The sequence below is a fragment of the Apus apus genome, chromosome 8, assembly GCF_020740795.1.
Source record: "Apus apus isolate bApuApu2 chromosome 8, bApuApu2.pri.cur, whole genome shotgun sequence".
NCBI lineage: Eukaryota > Metazoa > Chordata > Aves > Apodiformes > Apodidae > Apus > Apus apus.
In genome coordinates this window covers 9,177,949-9,200,817 of record NC_067289.1, presented here as the reverse complement: position 1 = coordinate 9,200,817, position 22,869 = coordinate 9,177,949, and the positions used below count along the sequence as shown (strand labels likewise).

Below are 22,869 nucleotides of genomic sequence, written 5' to 3'. Positions count from 1 at the left end.
ATGCATTTTATAGCAAAGCAGTTCTTTTGGAGCCTCAGACAGGCAGTTCTCTGTGGCAGCTTTATTTTCCTGCCAAGTTTGAAGACATTGGGCTGGATTCTCCACTGGTTTTGGGCTGCGGGGCTCTGTTTGAGGCAGAAACAACAGCTGTGAATGTATCTGCAGAGCCAATAAACAGCCAGAGAAATGGCTATTCTTGATTCACGTGCATGGCTCACAGCAGTGAGAACACAGCTGATGAAGAAACTACACAGAATCTGCTAGTACAGTCACAGAAAATTGAAGTCCAGTAACAATGCACTTACTCTGCAAAATGTGTGCAAGGATAAACACTGGAAAGATTACTCACAGTCCTTGTGTTTGTATATGTTTTCTTGTTAAGACAGGTATAAAAGTGCATCTCTGCTAGCCTGGAACATCAATTCATACTAAAATAGGGATTAAAAACTGTTCAGACACTTGGATTTCCTTTGCTGATTGCACCCTGTGTTTGTTCCCCCCTCCAGCTCATCAAAGCAGTGAGCCAGCTGATAGCGGATGCAGGGATTGGTGGATCTCGTTTTCAACATTCACTTGCAATTATAAATAATTTTGCTAATGGAGACAAGCAGATGAAAGTAAGAAACATTTTTTGTCAATCACTACCTCTTGCAAAAGGTCAACAAGTGGAGCAAGTGTTTTCACCGAATAAAATTGCTGGCTTTTATCAGTCAGTGACTTACGCATTCACACTGTGCCGTTTTCAGGCAGCCTGAAATTCATGAAAATGTTTGTGACTCAGAAGCTTAATAATTGAAAGTAATTTTTAAAACAAAAATAATTTCTCATTTGAAAATTTTATCATTGTTATTTATTGCTTATTTTGTTCATTTGCCTGCTGTCAGGGAAGATAACATGTATTGTCACTAATGAAATACAATTGCAGTTGACAATTTTTAGTCTGCAAACTGGCTCTTTAGTCTGTTCAGTAAATGTGTTGCAAAAACCTGCATTAAAGTTGGGCTTTGTAAGCACTTGTTAGCCCCCTGAAAAAGGCACTTAGCTCTTAGATTAGTTACCAGTGCTATTCTATTAGTTGTCTGTACTGAAAGTATTAGAAAAGGATCTGATTTTTTTATTTTTAAATTCCTGTCCAAACACTTGCCAACATGCGTTTCGAATTTTATACTTTGGAGGTGTTTTTCCTTCTCTGAAGGTGACTTTAGGGTATCTCCACTCAGGTTAATAATAACGTTAGTGTAAGCATATTGGTAGATAATTAGCATAAGTAATTTCATGTCTTGTTCAATGAGATTCAGTTGCAATTGTATTTGTTTCCAAAGCCCAGCTTTGACTTCCCAGCATTGCAGTCAGTCGTACTGCTTCTGTAACATGCTCATCTCTGCATGTTGTAGAGGAGGGAGCTTTTAATTTCATTTCCTTTTTCTGGATGTTTTTACTTTTAAAAAAACAGAACAAGGGGGAAGAAAGTCTAAAAAAGGAAATGTATTTCATTGCCCATCTAAACAAGAGAAACTGCAGAGCCAGGTTAGCTATGTTGAGAACAGCTGATATGAGTAATACAAGGACTCTGCTTTCATCCTGCACAGTTTGAGCAGGCCAGGAGCCTGGCTGTTGGGCTTTATTCTCTGTGGTGAAACGTGCTGTGGGTGTAGTTCAGCAAGACTATCTGTAGTGCACTGTGCTGCTGAGAGCTGAAACTGTCTGGAAATCCAGTCCTGGATCCAGTAGGAAACCAAAGAACAAATGTTTCAGTTTGCTGACTTTGGCAGAGGTGCTGCATACAGGCAGTGGTACAGATGGCTGACTGAGATATCTAGTAGGTGCTATGACACATCAGTAAATAAATACAAAGTACTTTTATACAGTGTATACCTACCTTGGAACTGCTTTAGAGAAAGGGAAGAAGGTCTTCCCAGGCAGGGTGCTGCATGTGACTCTTTGGATGGTTTTAGTGATGTATGGCTTATTTTTCCCAAAGAACGTTAATTTCCCAGCAGAGGTGAAGGACCTGACCAAACGCATAAGAACTGTTTTAATGGCCACAGCTCAGATGAAGGAGCATGAGAAAGACCCTGAGATGCTTGTGGATCTGCAGTACAGCCTAGCAAATTCATATGCCAGCACACCTGAGTTACGTAGGACATGGCTTGAAAGCATGGCCAAGATTCATGCAAGAAATGGAGATTTATCAGAGGTAATGTAAATAAATGGATAGAAAATCTGTCTTTATGCTGAGATGTTTGGATTAAAAGGGCTCTGAAAGACAACAGTAGTGATTTAAGAGAATCATGCACTGTCATATGCTTGAAAAGAGGAAGACAGGTTTGAAAAACACCTAGATATGTGGTGTGCTCATTACCCCAGTTTGTCTAATTTGTGACTACCTGATATGTCCTTGAGCAAGACTTGAAAATACCAGATGAGGAAGCTGTGGTCAGTATCGTGTTAGCATCTCTGCTGCTGAACCCTGACAGGCACAGTAGTTGTAGTGTATGTGAGGTTATGAGCAGTTTTTAAATTCCGTAAAGGATTTTCTTCTCTCCCACTACAGCATAGAGTGGAGCTTTATTTATAATGCATTGTCCTTCTCATCAAAAGCTAAAGGGGAGATGCAAAACTCCAGTGCATAACCCAGGAATATCTTATTTACTATGTAAGCTTAATGGTTTTCTTGAGCAAATCTATCCTTTTACCTAAAACACCTAGTGAAATTAACACTCGAGAAGGATTTCATCATTTAATCCCTTATTTTCATACATCATTATATTAATTTTGTCTCCACTTCTCTGCAGCATGACTTGTCAGTGATACAGTGTGTGCTCCTTACCACAGGAATGCTGTAGGTCTCAGTGCACTGCAACCTATTCACGTCTCTTGGTCTCTCATTCCAGGCTGCCATGTGCTACATTCATATTGCTGCCCTCATTGCAGAGTACCTGAAAAGAAAGGGTAAGATCAATATATCCAAAATCAACTATTTATCTATAAACATTATTGTTGAAGCTAAATTTTGGCTGTCCTACTTTCCTTTTCTCATATATAAAGTACTCTTAAAGCTGCTTGAATTCTTCCCAAGTATTTTGGTTTTAAAATATATCATAAATGCTAGTCTTAGCACTGGAACAGTGAAAGTGTGTGTTTTGTGTGAAGAGGGTTAATGAAATGTTTAGTAAGCTAGCGCTAAAAGAGAATGCTTCACTTGTTAGCCTGTTGTTGTTAAATATGCATGTATTAACACATATCAGTAGCAGTGTACTAATACCATCTTACACTATCATAGGTTACTGGAAAATGGAAAAGATTTGTACCTCACGTATGCTCCTGGAAGATGGTCAAGTCTCTGATAGTAATGTGTTACTAACAACTCACAATGGAGGAAGTGAGTGCTCTAACCGTGCCTGTTTATGGGTCAAATAACTTAATTAGGGAATCAAATTACTGTTCTTCAGCTGATCTGGAAAAATATCTACCAAAGCAAAAATATTTGCAGTGCATGTTGATGGCTGTAATAGCAAGCAAGTTGTATGTTACTTTCCTGATGCTCTTTGGCTGGTTTGATGAATTGCTCAGAATATCTCTGGTTAAGGGCATTTTCAGAGCAGCCTGCTCTTCATCAGCAACAGAAATCCCTCTCAGGTCAATTGGTGTTTAGCATACAAATCCATGTCCAGTTCCTTTACTAGCCAAAGCTGGGAGGGCACAGGGATGGAATAAATATCTAGTTATCCATGTGCAACTTAGCATAGATAATTTTATTTATTTTTTTTTTTTTAAATCTGTGATGCTTATCAGAGAAATACAGTACTGGCTTGTGTTATTAAATGCTTCTATGCCAGTGGTTATTTTGTTTATGAAATGTGTATTTCAAAGTAATTCTCAGCATGAGAAATTTTAGCAGTTTTCACAAAGAGCAATTTAAGGGGCAAGGGATAATGTGTCAGGAAGAGAAAACTGTTAGCTGTGGAAAGGCCATGGTTCCCTGATACACATGGAAGTGTCTGTGGATGAGATGAAAACTGCATCTTTTTAGAAGGAAGCTTTCTGTGCAGAGCAGTATTTCAGAGATGGTTCACTAGTGATAAAATGCTTTGAATAACAAATCACGGTAGGTGGAGTGAAGAACTTTTGGGTCATTTTAAACCTATGTTTAAATTATTTTCAAAGCTTGACAGAGGGAAAGGAGACCCTCTGTCTCAATGTGCCTCAAAGTTTAGCTTTCTAATTGTGCCTTATTGGCATTTTCCTCCCTTCAAATAGGAAATAATACTTGTAAGCTCAGTTCTAATCCTTGCAAGCCTTCCCTTCAGCAGCTCCTGCCACCAGCCTGAGTTTTCTACAAGCAAGTTGCTTGGTGAGGGCTGTGGTGGCCCTGCTGACCATGGGCAAGGTGAGGAGAGCCCCTGCCAGGGTATCCTCAAGCTCTGCAGTGGCCATCTGCCCGAAGGCTCCTGTCACCTTGGGGCCACTGTGTCCCTCTTGCTTCAGAACCTGATGGGTGGAACGAATGCAGGTCCCGGCATGGAGCGTTAAGTATCTGTAGGTCAGGCCAGGAGTCAGTGCTGGTTTCACCAGTATAAATCATCTCACCTCAGCCTGTGATGGTAATTCCTGTATAGATGAGTGTGGCACATGTAGTTTTACCAGGAGTGCCAGTACTGTACAGCTCAGGAACTGAAATGCCAAAGAGAGGAATAAGATTGCATCAGGAAATTGTTATCATTACCATTTGCTTGGACAAGGGGATTTATATTGTAGAGAAAATGTGTAATAGTTTCATAAATTCAGTCCAGTCCCAGTGTTTATTATGACTTTTTTAATTATCTGGTTATTCAGTTATTGACATTGTTATGACTTGCACTTCAAGGCTTATTTTCCATGGGATGGCCTGCTTTTCTGAGCATTACCCCCAACATTAAAGAAGAAGGTGCTATGAAGGAAGACTCAGGGATGCAAGATACTCCCTATAATGAGGTCAGCAGCATTAACATTTATATTCCTGTTCTGTATTAACAGAGAATGGCTGTCTGTGCATGTTACAACAAATGACACTGAGAGTGCACTTCACACAGTAGTAGAAGATGCACAGCTTTTGAATCAAATGTTAAAGCTGTTGTACTAAGTAGCAGAGAGAGGTGTTTAGCTAACCAGAACATTAAGTACTAGAGCTGGAAGTTAGGGCAGAGGGGTGCCCACAAAGCAAACCCATTCTTCTGAATGAGATGTCAAGTGTTCAAATATTTCCATGTTACTGTTATTTCAGTTTTCTTATCTAAAAAAAAGCTAGGTCACCAATACCTGATTAAACATTGTGTCACTGAAATAAACCTTAATATAGAAGATACCCACTATTTCATTTTTATTCTGTATGTCCTTTTGATGCATTGCTATTTATTAAATGTCACCAGCTGTTGAGTCACTGAAGTGTTTGTATTTGTGGAATTGCAGAATGTTCTCGTGGAGCAGCTGGAGTTGTGTGTTGAATATCTGTGGAAGTCTGAGAGATACGAGCTTATTGCTGAGGTTAACAAGCCTATCATTGCTGTTTTTGAGAAGCAGAGGGACTTTAAAGTAAGTTGCTTTGGGGTGTTTTTGTAATTATCTTAAGACAACAGTAAAAATCAACTTCTTTTTTTGGGGGGGAGTGGAGGGAATGCTTTTTTCTTCTTGTCTGTAATTTCTCCTTTTAATACATTGTGCTGTGAGTAAATGAAAAACTCTGCTATTTTACCTTCTGCTTTTTAGTATAAATACAGCAGTAAATGAACAAAAAAAAAATTGAACAAACCTCATGTTAGGCAGTGAATGTGAATTTTTACATGTTTTTAAACATTTGCCTGGTATTTAAGTTTAGAAACTGCTGATAAATTGTGTGATGTCTTTAGAATTCCACCATTTCTTCATTTCTTATTTTCTTGGCAATTTAAGTACCTAATAGGTAAACAGATTATAATCTCATTTACTGATTTGTCTGGTTTAAAATTTTAAAAAAGGCAAAGAGGTAGGTAGCTGTAAGCAGTACACTGAAGAAGCAGGTCCTCAGATTTAAACTTAGTTGAAGTTCTGGTTCACTGGCCTGAGAAAGTGCTTTGTAGTAGTAATGGTGGATAGCATATCTTTGCACAGGATTGGGAGCTGATTGGAGTTATTGGCACCCTGCTCTCACCTGCACGTAGGACACCTGGGTTCTCTGACCTCTTCGTAGGTGCCCAGTGTTGGGATGCCTGCCTTCCTGTGTGACTGTACACAAAGGCACCCACTGCCACAAAAGTGTGTGCTCAGAAGATGACAGAAATATTGAAATGAATCTTATATAAACCTGAGCACGCGCAGCCACCTTTGCAAAGGTTTGGTAATCCAGCTAAAAGAAGCTGTGCTTGTGTAGAGGCTTAGTGTCATTTCCCAAAGTACTTGTGCTCTCTCACTTCCCCTGGCTCTCCTTGTCTCTTAATCTAGAGACTGTCTGATTTGTACTACGACATCCACCGCTCATACCTGAAGGTTGCAGAGGTTGTGAACTCTGAGAAACGGCTCTTTGGGAGATATTACCGTGTTGCATTTTATGGGCAGGTAAGTCAACTTATGTTCTTTTGTCTCCACAGATTCCCAGATTTCAGCCACATTCTTCTAAAGCTGAAACGGGAACATTTGGCAGTGAATCATGGGGTAGAAAGTGTCTCATGGGTTGTACTCCAAGGAGGATTTTGCTCAGAAGAGCAAGCCCTCAGTTGCGTCCACATAAACTGCTGCTATGGATTTGATGGTGTAATGGAGAACAGACCTGTACATCAACTTTAGTTCTTGACTTCATTAAGCAAAACTGAGGCAGGGCAGGTTTTTTTGGAGTAAAACTTAAGTAAAACCAGACTCTCTTCAAATAGAGTTTAAAGCAGAGCAGTATGCAGTGGATATTCTGTTCTGTTTCTTGCTGACTGTGACTTCTGCTTTCAGGCCACCTATGATGCTGTGCAAAATACTATAGAGTAGTTTTATTCCCTCTTCTGTGCTTCAGCATCCTCAAAGCATTATTTTTTGCTTCTTTCACTACAAACCAATGTAGCAGTCCAGCATGTTCTTTTAAGACCTGGTTTTGGCAACCACACAATCTCATTTACTCTAAAATAATAAGGTGTGTAAACAACAGATTGATGTGAATCATTCTGTTTGCTAATTAGATTTTAACACAGAAATTTGCTCTTTTCTCCTTTTGATCTTATTCAAGGCTGTGGTAAGTCTAGTTCTTTTGCATGTTTTATTTAATTCTCCTCACACATCCTCCATCCTTCCCTGTACTGTTACTTAACATTAACTCTCCTGTGCTCTCGATTCTTTGGCTCGTGGCAGATGAAATAACATCATTTCAGTCGTTGTTGCATCCTGCAGACTAATTTTTGTTTGCTCAGTTACCTGGATTACCAAGCTGTATCTGTCACCATGTTGTGTGTGCACTGTGGGGCCCAATGCTGCATCATCTCATCTCAGTGAAAACTTTTCTGTCAGCTTCACTGGGAGTTGGATTGGACCCCTTCCTCCTCTGTTGAAAAACTTGTTGTAGCATTAATGCTGTTTGAATGCAAGCCTGCTTTCCTGGCCTGTGCAGTCTGTGATGTGTGGCTGGGGTATCTGGAGCACCCCGGGCATGGTGCATCCACCAGTCTGATAGTCCCTCTTAGTGGCAAGCAAACTGGGAGCCACAGGGCAACAGCAAGTCCTTCCTCAAAACAAGGGCAGCAGAGAGGGAAATGGCACTTTCCTGCTTACAACTCCTTGCCAGGTCTCTCCCTGAGGCAGCTACTTTTAAGCGTGTCATTTAGCTGCAGCAGTTCTGCTGAACTGGGTTAAAATCTCTGTTACAGTTCAATGACTTTTCGGCTGCCAGTGCCACAAGGACAACTTCATTTAAACAGCTTTACTGCTCTACAGCACATGACTTCTTCATAGCTGCGTATTGCTCGGTCTGGTCCCTGGTGCCCCTGGACACTGAGCTCTAAATGCAAACAAGCACAGCTTCCTCCTTTCCTTTGGCAGAGGGGATGTTAAGTGATAGGAAGTAGAACCGTTCCATATTGCTCCTTGTAGAGGCATATTGACAAAAATGTATTGCACAGTGAAAATAATTAAAGGTAGATCATTTCCATCAGCATTACTTATCCCTCATTTACCAAGGAAAATAGGAGTGGGTGTGCAGAACCAATTAAGGAGGCTTACAGTGCACAGAGCACCACGGCAGGGAGGGAGCTAAGGGTCAAGCCTGACCTGGAAGGAGAGACAGAGACAACAGTTTGTTCCCATATATTGATTATGCCTGCATATTTTCCTCATTGGAAGGTTTCCTATCTGTATTTCTGTCAAGTCCCTTTCTTCCAGGTGCCACTCGCTTCCATTGTGGCTGTGCAAGTGGAAAGGGACGGGGCTTTGTGGTCTTTCTGTAGCCAAGAGTGTTGCAGGTCTCCATAATGAGAGTGGTCTCAGAGCCCAATTCATTTCAAACATTAAAAAGCAATTCCCATTTCTTTTTGTGCTTCTGGCAGACTTTGCACACTTACAGTGGCACGTTTTGCTACTATTACACACTTACAGCAGGGAACAGCACCACGAACCGCTCTGCTTGGGTCACTAAATGCCACAGCATGAAACTCAGAGTGCAGGTGTGGGATGCTCAGTGTGCAGGTATGGGGTTCCTTTTCAGTCTTACACATACACTGCTCTATAAAATACCTGTGGGTATACAAAAGCACACACACACAAAAATGTAGTATTACACTTATGCTTTTATTCATTAAACATTTTTTTCAATTGTGTCAACAATAAATATATACATGTTGTAAAAATGGAACACTGTTGTTTCTTAACTGACACCGAAACTGCAGAGAAAGCAGATTAAAGGACCAAAGAATACTGCAAATACTGTTTGCAGGGAGAATTCGGGGGTTATTTATGGAAAAATAAAATCTGCAGCTGCACCTGAAAACCATTCTTCTTTATGCAAAGGCAGAGACAGTATTTCGTGACAGCATTGCTGCAGGGACCCTCTGGAAGGGTGGTTTGAACGAGTGTCTCCTCAGGGAGGGTGTAGTCGGTTGTTTTTGCAAGAGAGGTTTATGAGCCGGATCTTATGGCTGCTGACTGCAAATTCTGTTAGGGTCTTTGGTGACAACATCTCATTGCACCCCCAAGTGGCCACACTAGCCAGTGCTTACGGTTTTATCAGCGGTAAAATGGTTTGTGAAGGCAAGATCTTTATTGAATTAAAAATAAGTAAATAAATAAAAGCTGTTAAATAGTTTAACACTCATTGTGCTGATAAGTAAAGATATTCAAGACCTATTTTGTGAGCAGCGTTAGGTACACTTAAGTAGAGGTAGAGCTGAGGTTTTGTTCTCCTGTTTGTGTGAGAAGCTGTAGGAGTAGGAGGGCAGATTTCCACATCAGTAAGTAGCAGTAAGCTGACTGTGGGTTTATGTCTGAAGATCAGATGATGTGTCCCCTTTTCCAAATGTGATAAAACAACTGTATCTTCCTTACCAAACAGTGCAACACACTCATTTACCATAGGTGATGCTCACTCGATAGAGAAGGATCCATGCAATGTTAATTCTTGGCAGGTAAAGCAGAAGGCTTTGCCTTAGCACAACACCTGTGGGGACAGTGCATTCTCCCAGCAAAGAAGAGTCACATTTGCTGTGAGCTCCAAGGGCTGTGACAGGGCATACGGGGAGGAAGAAGGGCCTTTTCAGCACTCCCATGTGATGATCCCAGGTCACAATTTGACTCTTAGCACATCAGAGCACAGTGGAAAACAACAACCTACTGTCCAGGACATTGTCTCCCTTCCTTTGCGTTTGACTGCTCTGTGTAATAATTTTCACCTGTAAGGCTGTGTTGTTCTTGCTGGGCAAAACCAACCACTATGAAAATAATTTAGGGATATGCATTGATAATGTGACCTTGGCTGCTTAATATTTTAAAATCCTGAAACTGGAAGATATTTGGCTCCTAGGAAGCATTTAATCTTACTTTCAATAGTCTTTGCCAGACATATGGCTGACACAGTTATTTATAGCTCACAATTAATGTGCTTGTCACTTTTCAGCTGAAATACTGTAGGGAATATATACTTAAGTGATGTCTCTCGCATCAGAGACAACACTAAATTTGTTAGTTGTTTGTTTTCAGGTATTTTTTCAAGCAAAACCATTAATACCGATAGCATCTTCATGTGCCTTGCAGTGTTAGCACAGAGATTTGGCACTTATATATAAACAGTGTTCCAGCATGCAAACATACACAGAATCAGTACTGAAAAGCATAAACTATCTTCTAGTTTGCTATGTGATTAATTTGGAAAATATGAAGTTGTTGGGGGTTTTTTGTTGAAAACATCAAATAGTAACAGAAAACAGATGTTTTTGACAGACGCAACCCTGAGTAGCATGTTTGAGTATGGTTGCATGAGACTAGTGAGGTTTTCCCACATAAAAAAGTTTTGCTTCAGTGGAAGCAAGATCAAAAACTAGGTTATGATCCTGCAGATCTTTTCTCAGTTAAACCATTAGGAAGTCAATTGCCTGCCCAGCTCAGTAAATGTTTATAGGGTGTCAGCGCTGGAGCTCTAGATTGCTTCTCTAATTACCTGTGAAGTAGTTCATATGCCTATGGAGTCTAATTGATAAGACTGTTGAAAATTATATGATGTTAGAAGGTCAGTGTGAGGCTGATGAAGACACTCTCAGACAAGCTGCAGTTGCTGCTATTAGTTATTGGTTTCCAGTAATGCCCACGTTCCTGTTGGCATTTGCCAAATTAAAAGGCAGTTTTATTGCCCCTTCTCCTCAGTGAACAAGAAGACACAAATGCACATATTTGATAATCCTTATTGAAATAAAGTTGTGGAATTTTTTTTAACAAACATTGAAATTCACAGGTATAAATTTTGTGAGGTTTTGCCTAGTCTATAGTTCTAGTGGCAGAAGTTGAAATACACTTCAATGTGAAAAGGCTGGATTTTGCATGAGTACCTTCCAAAGAGATTTTGGAGGTATCTTGACTTCATTCATTTGTGCTTCTGTTTTTCAACACATGGCAGGTTGCCTAGACATATTGTAGAATTAGCTGTCCAAGTCACATCATGCTAAGTTTAAAGGACTTTGGGTCTTACATTGTTAATGCTGTCTTCCTTTCCCCTTTATGCCTGCAGTTTCAGGTATTTTTCCTCTGGGTCACTTTGCATCAAGGTGAAAGGAGGAAACTTTGGGAACAGCTGCAGTGGTTAACACTGCCAAGTTTCAGCAGCAGCATATGAACTCCTAGGAGGAGAGCTAGGGCTGCTCATGGCTTTGGGATAAATCCAGACTTTCTTAATGGGGCACCTGCTGCTTTCTGCTCAACTGGGAGAAATTCTCCTGCAGTGTTGATGTACATGTTCATCATGTAGCAGTTGAGTGTCTCACCTGCACATATCGCAATGCTCCATTAATTTTCTGTGGTTGGCATTTCTTCTGAAGCCTGAAAGGTTCTTGTTCAGCTCTTCAATGGAGACTTTTACTAAAGCTCTGCCAAGTCCATCCAATGTAGTAAGTAAATGACCTTGAGAAGATTGAGCTTTTTTGCAAAGGAGCACAGTCTGTCTTTTTATTTATTTTTTTTTCCTTTTCAAATGTAAATAATATACTAATTGTCTCTGAAAATGCTGCAATTCCACATGGCCTTTCAAGATGCCACCAGAGTTCCTCTTCAGCTCCCCTGAACAGATGCAGACCAGTTCACAGGTGTTTCCTGTATCATGGTGCTGTGCATCACCATGTGCCATGCCCAGCCTTTGCCTACACGTGTAGCTCCCAGATAGGATATGCTGCACACACCTCAACTGGGCAGGGCATCCAACAGCTGTTACACTTGTGTTTTGTTAGCATAGTGCTTCCAAAATAGCTAACCAAATTATTAAAACATAAAGATTTTTTTAATGTCCAGTTTTTAATTCTTCAGTGTTTTTTCATCATACACACATCAGCATTCTCAAGAAAGCACTTTGTCGCTTTAAGTAGCTAGATCTCTTACATTAATAAATGTGTACGAGTTATTTCCTGAGTAACTTTGGAGATAAACACAGGTTCTAGGTATGTGTCTGCCAAGAGTGAAGTGGGGTAAGCTGGAAATGGCATACTGGAGTCTCTGGTGGGTATACAGGTAACCTTGACTCCTGACGCAAGCACCTTGTTTAGGCTTTGTCCTGCCTGTTGTGTTCACTGCATCCTTCCATTTCTTTCCAAACAGGGGTTTTTTGAAGAAGAGGAAGGTAAAGAGTATATTTATAAAGAACCCAAACTAACCGGCTTGTCTGAGATCTCTCAAAGGCTGATGAAACTTTATGCGGACAAGTTTGGAATAGATAATGTGAAGATCATCCAGGATTCCAACAAGGTAGTGAAAGATGTTTGGTTCTTGTGGGAGTGGGAAAAGTGGGTGCATGGTTCATGTTTTTAGAGATATGTTTTGAATGAATGTGAGCTGAGTGTACATGTAAACTACCATGACATTGTTTGACAACCAAAAAAGACCCTGCTGTAATATCTTGGCAGGTGCTGTATGGAAATGCCAAAGTTATAGCAGGGCGTGACGGCCAGTGGGAAGAGAAAATATTCCATCATATGCCTGTAGAAAGCATGCACATATTTACTGCAATGCAGAACCATGTTGTTTTCTCTCTCCTTTAGCTGTCATACACTTTGCCAGTGGCTATATCCAAAAGTCCTGCTGTTCTTAGTGGCCTCTGCTAAATATCTTTGTATTAATCTGCGGTCTGAATATTACATTTGGAAGTCTCAGTTTTAATCGGCATCACTATCATAGGTAAGAGCATCAAAAATATAATGGATGCCTCACCTCACTTAACAGAGTTTGTTTGCTACTGTTACACAGGTCAACCCCAAAGACCTGGATCCAAAATATGCATATATCCAGGTGACATATGTCACACCTTTCTTTGAAGAGAAAGAAGCTGAAGATCGAAAGACTGACTTTGAAATGCATCACAACATCAACCGGTTTGTGTTTGAAACTCCCTTCACGCTCTCAGGAAAAAAGCACGGAGGTGTGGAAGAGCAGTGCAAGAGGCGCACCATCCTGACAAGTACGTGTGCTCAGGCTGCTTCCCCTCCCGTCCCACTGCAGCACGGGCCACGTGGCCGGGGTGCTGCAGTCAGTGGGCACAGCTTGTTGTGCAGAACCATAAGGCGTCTTTTCGGTGTGTCCACTGGAAAAGTATGTGCTTGCTTACGATCCTCCTGGCCATCCTAGGGAAAGTTATTTTCATTTATGGACTCATCAGCTGTCTTAGTTTTCCTTATTATTGACAACTTAACTGTTCTTGCAGTGATGTAATTTGGGAGTGGTCCTGCTGGAGGCACCTTAGCACTCAGAACCATTGTTCTTTTATTTACAACAAGTCAAAGAGCAAAGCAAGGTGCATCTTCTGCTAAGAAGGGTAAAACTGAGCAGATAAAGATTTTTTGTTAAAAAAGTGAGCCAGATATGTTATATAGAATCTTTTTAAAGTGAGAAGTAAGATTTCACCTGTTTTAAGACAGGAATGTCAGGAGCACTAGGTATGTCGGTTCTTACTGAGTCATATTAAACAGAAAATGTTTAGTTCTTCATCACAATTGAAATCTCTTTCTTTAAGAGGCATGATTTAAGAAACTACTACTGAAACCTGACCTGTATGAATTTTTGTCTGGGAATATGAGAAACTGTCTGAGATTGAGGTGTTGTTCTCATGGGCAGCTGTGGGCAGAGAGGCTGATGTTCACAGCACTCCTGAGTGATGGAAAATCCACTTCCTCACTGATTTGACTGCATCTGCTTCCCCAAAAGGGCAAAGTGAAGAAAGCTGCTTATAGTACAGGTGTAGTCACCTGAAAGTTTTGTTCTGACAAGTCAGGGAAGAGGCAGTGATGTCTGGAGGCATCTTGTTACGTGATACAGCTTTGCTTGCAAGAAGAAAGGAGGAGAAGCTTGTGTGTGTTTTTTTAAAGTGTTTGAGAAGCAGTAGGTGTTTTGAGATCTGTATTAAGGCAGGTGCTTTCACTGAATTGAAAGTACAGCTGTAAGGGTACATCTGGCAAAAACAGAGAGGGGTGTTCCTCCAGCAGAACATTTTCCCTAGCTTATTATATGCTGTTGTCAGCTCCTACTGCTCTCAGCCTGGCTCCATCTTTGGAATTTGATGACCTGATCATCTTCTCTGTTTTTCCCTCTGGACCCTGCCTCACCTCCATGCTATTCTTTAAAGGAAACATCTGCCTTATTTTGGTTGTTTGTGTGTGTGTTTTTCTTTTTTTCATGTGTTTTCATTTGCTTCCTATGTAAAAAGAAGTGGTTTTAGTTTGAGAAGAAAGCAAGACTTACCAGTATGACTGGAGAAGCAGTGGAATTTAATTGTACCGGGGGCCTGGAATGGTGCCTGCTCAGCATCGCTGCTCCACAGCCTGCTGCCTGCATTGTGCAGAGGACAAGGGCAGTCTGGCTGCAGTCAGAGGGTCACTGGCTCTCTGCTGTGTCTGGGCATGACTTGTGCTTCCAGAAGCCCTGGGTTTCCTGCTCTCCAAGGACACAGCCTCCCTGGAAGCTGGAGCTCATTTATATCTGAGCTGACTGGCAGCAGATGCTCACCAGAGTAAGAAATGCATGGAAGATGAGAGGCCTTCCAACGGGTGTAGGGCAATCAGGAAAAGACTGTTAGCTTTGATCAGGCTCCATGTGCCATAATGGAACCTTTGCCAGACTCCCCAAGGTCTGTGAAAAGGCCTTGACAGGAAGGAAAGGGTTATGACAATAAATAGTTCCTCTGTCATCTCCCATAGCAGTGTTTAGGTTGAATATTAAAAGTAACTCCTTCCTTCTTTACGGTTAATATTTTAAGAGTTTTAATGTTTTTAAGAGTTTTAATCTGTGGGTGAGCTATACCCAGTTCAGCTCAGCTAGAGACTCCTACCTCTAACTTGAAACATGTTTGGTGGGATGTTTTGAGCTGTTTGAAGTTAAGCACAGGCTTATCATTCTGTGTTTTAACTCAGAAGAGGAAGAAGAAATTTTAGAGTTCTAAATTCTGGATGGTGAGAGCTTTTTGCCACATGGGTGTGACAGAGCTCAATAGCAAACAATGCTGAATTCAAAAGGAAATGCTTTTCCAGTGCCAGGCACATCAAAATTCACTTTGGACCTGCTGCAACACTTTGGCTCATTTGGTGTTTAAAACTTAATCTGTGTGGGTTGATAGAGATTGACAAAGTCAAAAATTCATACTTTAACTTAATTGCTTTTTTTTCCTAAATACTCTCTTGTTGGGTGAGTTTCTGATACATTTCTTGCTTTTGAGCAGCCAGTCACTTGTTTCCCTACGTGAAGAAGCGTATTCAAGTGATAAGCCAGACCAGCACAGAGCTAAACCCTATTGAAGTAGCCATTGATGAGATGTCCAAAAAAGTCTCAGAGCTCAATCAGCTTTGCACAATGGAAGAAGTGGACATGATCCGACTGCAGCTCAAACTCCAAGGAAGTGTCAGTGTCAAGGTAATGACAATTTGCCTTTATTTCTTCCCAGTGCATCTACCACAATTTTTATTCTGATTTTCATCATGCCAGACATTTTTGTCTATTTTATATTTCTGGTCATTTATTGTATTCCAGTATTGCATTCCACTCTAAAAATGCAAGGGAATGGGAAGGTTTTCCACTGATGCTGATGACCGCTGGATTTATGTGTAAATACAACTATTTCAGTCAAAACTTCTCTAAATAAATATTGAGACCTTCCAAACCAGACTATTTCATGTCACTTGAGATTACAGCCCGTCAGACAGCCAAGCATGCAGATACTTCAAAGGGAGTTTTGTTTTGGGTTAGTTTTGTCATTTCCTATTTAGAAAAGAAGAGATTGGTGAGAAGTGCATGTATTTCTGGTGTCCTCGTTAAAATGTCTCTAAATGTATAGCCTTCTAGATGGTTAACTACCTGAGGACTTGCAAAGGCCAGCAGAGATTTGCTGTTTGTGAGAAGATGACTAGCTCCCTTTTCTTCAGTAGAACAATTCAGGTTTCATCCAGGTGACAAGAGAAGTGAGGGGATGTTCTTCACACAGGCTTGGTTGCCTGAGGCCAGACCCCAGGCCTTGGAACATAAGAGAAAAGGACAATAAACTGCTTGTTCTCTGCACCTAAGCTGTGTCTGTTTGCCTGCAGGTGAATGCTGGACCAATGGCTTATGCTCGAGCCTTTCTTGAAGAGACAAATGCTAAGAGATATCCTGATAATCAAGTGAAGCTTCTGAAAGAAATCTTCAGGTAAACATTAAGTTTAGACTTTCCACCCTCTCCATAGTAACTCATAGTACTAACTAGTGATGAATTAACCATACAATATGAGTAGGTGTGATGTAAATCGGGCTGAATGGAAACAGGCTAATTTCCATCTGCATTTACCCCATCTTACAAGTCATTCCCAATAAGCTATTTACTGAAGTTTTGAACTATCCTAGTAGCCTACGTTGCTCTTGATCTGAGGATGAGTTCTGAAACTCACTTCAAACAAGGTGTGATTTGCAAGGGGGGGAGAGACGTACAGTAGTGTGTGTGTGTATATATATGTATAGAGAGATTTTTTCTTTACTACAAAATTGTATGATTTTGCTTTGTGGTTTTTGTGCTTGTAGGCAATTTGCAGAAGCATGTGGACATGCTCTTGATGTCAACGAACGCCTCATTAAGGAGGACCAATTTGAATATCAGGGAGAGATGAAGTCTCATTATAAAGATATGCTCAGCGAGCTGTCTGCAGTTATGAATGAACAGGTTAGATCATCTATTTTGGTGCTGGTTGGGCTGAATGATGGTGGCTAATTGTGTCTCCTAGTGACAAATGAAGTTGTAGAGCAAATACTAAAATCTGGCAGTGCAACAGTCATTGAGATAGCATAGCTTAGACCTTTTTTTCTGTCTTTTTTTCTTCTCTCTCTCATATAATACAGCTGGATTTAAAATATAATTAATCTGATTAATCAACAAAGATTTTCCTTCTGCATATTGAAAAGTTGAATGTTCATGAGGCTAAATGCAGATTGATGTCTACAGGCACAAAAAGATAAGCAGTTAAACTGGTGTTTTATGCTTTGCTTTCTTTATCTTACATCTGTGATGTATTTAATTAAAGCAGTAAATTCCATTTAAGACCCAGTTTATAACTGGAGAAAGTATCTTTATAGTTTCTATTTGTATTCAACTTTCAGAGCAAGAGGGGTTATTTATTTTTTATATTTAAGTACGCTGTCAAAATAGATGCCATGTTAACACTCTAGTGCATCTGCCAGCAGCTTCAGAAGGCTGATTGTGCAGGACTATATGAAGTGCATTCCAAAATACTGAACTGGACTCCAGTGCACATGTGCAGCTATTCTACTGCTGTGTCTAGGCAGATTATTTTTGTGTTCTGTTTTATTTTAAATATTCAGTGATTCTTCATACTAAAGTAAAATGAAATATTTTTTCTCTGCACACGTGTGTGTTTGTGTGTAGGTCACCTTAGACTGCATCTGAGAAATAGTTATTCTCAAGGACTTGCACTGTGTTTCCAGGTGCCTGCAGCCCCCATGAGCACTCTGTGTTCAGTTACTTTATTCAGCCATTTATATCAGTGATGGCATCTCACAGAAGTGTCCAATTAGCACCACATTACACCATGCTGTATTCATCATCTTTCACATGGGAGGAGAATACGGATTTACAAGAAATTTTGGCCAATTGTTATTCTTGCTGTGTGGCTGAGCTCATTTTTCACAGGGTGTAAAGCTGGGTAATCATGTTGAAGGCTTGGTGTGTGCTGGGGGGTGGGGTCGAGCTCAGGAGGCACTGCTGTTCTGTGCATTGTGCTCCCTTCCTGTTTAGATGTATAAAGATTTGTGAGCCTCAGGCATTCCAGTAATTTTATCATAACTAAAATTTATCACTGTTTGTTATATTAAGTGTGTATGTATTAAGGATGTAATTTGTTATTCAGTGTTCATGCCTCTCCCATGAAAGTTATTTTAGCCATCCAGTCAATGTGCACAGGCAACACTATATGTCTGCTGTAAAGTGCTGCTCCTGACAAGAATGGAAAATGTATGGCCATCCTAAAGGAGGCCTAAGCAGCCCACAAGTTTCAGCATTCATTAATTATTTGGTGATAATGCTCACACCTGTATTTATATCAGTGAGCTCTGAGTTTTCTTCATGTAAATGAAAAGACAAAATAATACAGAATTACTTGTACATAACAATGTTAGTATGTAAAGTTGAGACTTCATCCAGCAAAAGTAAAAATCTTCTTACAACAAAATCATCTGAATTTGAAAGTCCATGTGGAAAAACAGTCTTCCTGTGGGACAGCTTTACAAGCAACAGCTCAGTTTTCCATCAATATGGCTTTCTGGGAAAACTCTATTCCTCTTGCAACAAATGCATGACCACTCAACTTCTGACAGAGTGTTGCCTCAGAGAAATCCCGTGCTGCAAAGGGTGGCTGAAATGCTTACCTCGCAGTTGGAAAGCTTGAGGCCCTGTTGGAACTGTGCTGTGTGCTCTGCACCAGCAAGAGCTGCCATCTTTCCCATTGTTGTATTCAAGAGGGTTTTGTTTGCTCACCCACTGACAGTGACTCTTTCATCACCATATGTTTTTCTCTGTTTTGTTTTGTTTTTCTTTTCTGACAGCTCTGTCATGGTTCTTGCTTATACAGCTTCTCTTCCTCCCTGTCTAACATTTCCCTCAATACTATAGCCAAAAGTGGTATGTTCATTTTTCTTACATCTATTTTTTTCTTTTAATGTCATGTCATGTACTTTCCTCACTTGCTTGTTTTTCTACTTGGTATGTTTGTTTAGTCTCATATCTAATGACTCCCTTGCTCAAGGAGTTAAAAAAAAGACAAGGTAATTGTGTCAACTATTGTCCATGAGCAGTGCTGAGATGCACGTTCTTCAAGATCTTGTCATGAACTTGAGGAGGTCAGTGGGGCAGTTTGACAAGAGCCTCCTCATGCAGAAGCACGGCTGGGGAGGTGCCAAAGCTGCTGATGCAGGCAGTGAAGCTGTACATGGTGACAGCATGGTCAGGTCTGCCCAAATAATAAATAATGAGGCTGACCTGCAACCCTAATTGATGAAAACTGGGATTGATGGTTTAAGAGTAATCCTGAAGCTTGGTGAAGGGGAAGGGTTTCTTTTCCACTGCTGACAGCTGCGTGGTCAGTGGGAGTGGCTCATGTGTCTGCTGTGGATACTTCAATATAGTGGCAGGTTTTCAGGCTATATTTGTACAAGTAAGAAAGAAAAATGGCTGGTACCAAGGCTAGAAAGAACTTCAGAAAAAAAAAAAAATAATAATAATACCCACCAAAATAAAACAACTTCCTTCTTACCGTAGTCTATACGTAGGACAGGGCAGAGCAAGCTTTCACCACTGCTCCTCCCTGGGAGTGCATCTCTGCCCACAGCCCCAGCCTGGGACATTATTCCAAGTCCTGCCTAATGGATGGGTTTTTCCATCTACTGTGAGTATGAAGCTATCTGGGGATGCTGATGCCTGAATGACTGTGTGGGCAGAGCTGCGGCAGGTCTGTGCCATGGTCAGCAGGTGCTAGTGCAGGTGTCTGCTGAGCTTATAACATGTAGGAGACTTGTGTTTGTTTGAGTTGTTAGTGAAACATAGTTGAAGGAACCCCATGAAGCTCAGCATGGCAGAAGATGGTGGCCCCAGCCCTGTTTATCCCCTCAGCTCAGAGGACCCTAGTTCTCTCTGCAGCCTCCAGGCAAAGTTCCTTTTCCTCTGCCAGATCCTTAGCACCATCATGTCATGAACAGAAAATAGGAAATCCCTGGTTAGGCAATGAACACTTCAGACACTGAACTATTTGGATCTCTCTCACGGTTGCGTTTTTTTTCTCTTTTTTATGAGAAGATTGCATACAAGGAGGAGTCAGCAAAGCAGCAAGGAATGGAGCGCACTTATTCTCGAGTCATCAATAGAGCCAGCTCGTCTGTGCCAGCAGCAACCACCCCAGCAAATCCTGATGCTTGACCACAGCGTGGGGAACACATAACCTGTCCTTGTTTTGGTTTAGGTTTTTTCCTTTTAGATTAATAGTACTGAAAATTAATATGATCACGGACAATGCCAAGAAAAGCATTTTTGGGTTATGATTTTAATTTATTGGAAGCCTTCACCATAGTGTTTTTTCAAACTGCAAGCTTGGTTTGTTTTGTTTGGGGTTGGTGGGGTTTTTTGCATTTTTTTGCCCACCCCAAGATTTGCACATTCCCCATGGTTTTTTTCATTGTCCACTTTTGGTTTTGAGCAGCCTTTATTAAGCCAGGCTGATTATGAAATTCCCATTGAGCAGATAAGTACACAGCAAACCCTAAGTTTGCTATAAATTATAATATATCTAATACTAAGTCCTAGTATACATATATTTTAAAGGTCAGAGTGGATGTTTTATAACATTTAAGTATATTGCAATTGTAAATAGAAGATGTGTAAAATATGTCATTTTTACAAAATTTAAAAAAATATCTTTTTAGTTAATTATGACAGTACTAAGAATATGGATAACATTTCAGTTACCATTATATTAAAATATTTGTGTATGTGTATAAAAGTGTCCATAAAATTTTCTCTTTGAAGGTCTGTGCATTGGTTCATTCTCACACCAGCACTTCCCTGAGCAGTGGAGATTGGGATGCACCTGCATCCTGGTGGCTGTCTGCTGTGTGGCAGTTGCTGATAGGGACATTGACCATCTGCAGAACATGGCTTCAGATTCTCTCCTTGGCCCCAGACTGAGGCCATCCTGGGAAACAGGGACTCAGTGTAGTCCTCCTGCTTGGGTTTAAGAGAGCTTTGCTCTTCCTTTAAAGTTCATAGTCCCAGATTTTGCCCAGGGCCTGCTGGGAAACAGCATGCCTCTGGTGAGATGTTTGTTTCAGTTTCTGTATCGTGTTGGGATGAAGTAGAGCAGTTCTGCCAGGAGTTCCCTGTGGCCTTGGCACTCCTACATTTTCTTTCATGTTCATTCTTTGCCCATAGAAGATCCCTGCTTTTAGTTATTTGGGCTTGTTGTGCCTGTATGTAAGGATCCCTCTCTTCTCTGTATGTAGTCCCTACAATTCTGCTAAGGTGTGGTTCATTTTCCCTGGAGAAACTCTGGTGGTCTCCACAGGTTCATGAGTGTTCGTTTAGGTCAGAGGCCAGTGCTCTTACTATGTGAGGATGCCAGCAGGGTGTTTCCACTGTGCTCCCTCATTCTACCCTACTGTTGCCTTTCCCTGTGTCACTTCCATGACACCCCCTAGTTCACAACTGATGCATCCCAACTCAAGTTGTAGCCCTGTAGGTAAGAGCTGAGAGAGGCCTCTAAATGCACCTCATCTATAGGTGCAAGCTAGAAGTGCCCTTATCCAGTCTCTGCCTACTTGCTGGTGCTGCACATGCTGCCAGCACTGTCTGCCATGTCTCACCTTAGCAGATCTGGGATTGGTACTCTTTCCTGGTGGGGGAAGGAGGGAAGCAGTGGGGATGGCCTCCCCCATGGGTTGGGATGGGCACCCTGTGGGTTGGGGTGGGCCCCACTCCAGTGTCAGCATAAGCCCATGCCTGTAACTTGACCTGAGCCCAAGCTCTGGTCCATATGCTGCTCACCAGCATTGACCGTGCAGCTGGATGGGAACCTGGCACCTTCCTCATCCTCACCTTGAAAAGCCCAGCTCTGCTCTTCTGACACAGCACTGTTGGAAACCAATAGTCTGCTGAAAGGAATGATTCTGGCCCAAATTTTAACCTGCTTTATACTGTACATGTAGTGGTAGATGAAATTACCTGCTCATTTGTATGCATGGGAGGAGCCAGTCATCAGTGGCAACCACAGGAACCTGCAGTATGGAGGAGGTAAGACTGAGCATGGAGCCCTCTTGTCCCTTCATCTGTCAGTCTCACTGGACTTATTTTGTGTTTGCCATGATTTGTATTTATGGATGAGTACTTAAGTAGCCATCAAGGTGACTTGGAGATAGACTATGTTCATTAAATCTGTTGGGCATCTTTGGGAATAACTGTGTTGCAAAGGTGTGGTTTGCACCAAGGGGATGCTGCAAGCTGACTCCAGGCTGCTCTGAAGCCAAGCTGTGGTCTCTAAAGCAGAGGTAAGGAGATCCCTGGATTGTTTTTTCAATAGCTTGCACACAAAATGGGATCTAAGTCTAAGTGTTGAGGGGTTTGGTTTGTTTTCAGCCACCAGCTCTGCAGCCTTCTCTGGGGGTTTAAAAATCCAGTCCATATTCTGACTGTTACCTTACTGCTGGTGTTACTGATGCTTGGGCTTGAGTGTAGCTGAGTCATTCCTCCAGATGGCTCCTCCTTCCCTGCTGTGTTCAGGCACTTTCAACACAGTGGCATGAAAGAAATTAGCAAACACAAGCATTGAACCAAGAGCTGACAGGGAGAGAAAACAAAGCATTTGAGGGGTGAGAATGAGAGAAATACAGAACGTGCATGAGGCCGTTGGATTATTAAAAAATGGAGTTTGGCCCTTCACTGCCATAAAATCCAGTGACTAAAACTGCAGAGGACAGATGTGTTGGTGCTGTGTCCTTTGCCCACCCCCATCCGTGGGCTGCAAAACCATCCCAGGACTGAACAGTTACCCAGACTCATGCCTGGTGGGCACTGCACGCACAGGACAGGCGCTGTAAGAAAGGGCTCTTGTACAATTGCTGCTTTTCTAACTCTTGGGATTACATGAGGTCTGCAACATTTTTTTTTTCTCCCCAAAGCTCCACTCTGAG

At 41.3% G+C, this 22,869-nt stretch overlaps 1 protein-coding gene across 10 annotated transcripts in view; it reads left to right on the top strand.

The window, feature by feature from the left end:
• DOCK10 (dedicator of cytokinesis 10) overlaps nt 1-20,712 on the top strand; it is a 146,680-nt gene extending 125,968 nt beyond the window's left edge. For 8 of the 10 annotated variants that reach the window (XM_051626315.1, XM_051626314.1, XM_051626320.1 and 5 more), the window contains exons 44-56: nt 507-617; nt 1,982-2,197; nt 2,895-2,952; nt 3,284-3,382; nt 4,868-4,974; nt 5,449-5,571; nt 6,457-6,570; nt 12,274-12,420; nt 12,919-13,129; nt 15,380-15,570; nt 16,239-16,339; nt 16,708-16,846; nt 19,988-20,712. In XM_051626315.1, the coding sequence (XP_051482275.1) occupies nt 507-617; nt 1,982-2,197; nt 2,895-2,952; nt 3,284-3,382; nt 4,868-4,974; nt 5,449-5,571; nt 6,457-6,570; nt 12,274-12,420; nt 12,919-13,129; nt 15,380-15,570; nt 16,239-16,339; nt 16,708-16,846; nt 19,988-20,107 (1,737 nt within the window). In that variant the 3' untranslated portion in view covers nt 20,108-20,712. The remainder of the gene's footprint in view (nt 1-506; nt 618-1,981; nt 2,198-2,894; nt 2,953-3,283; nt 3,383-4,867; nt 4,975-5,448; nt 5,572-6,456; nt 6,571-12,273; nt 12,421-12,918; nt 13,130-15,379; nt 15,571-16,238; nt 16,340-16,707; nt 16,847-19,987) is intronic. The other 2 variants (XM_051626324.1, XM_051626317.1) reach the window with 2 other exon arrangements.
• The last annotated feature ends 2,157 nt before the right edge of the window (nt 20,713-22,869 follow it).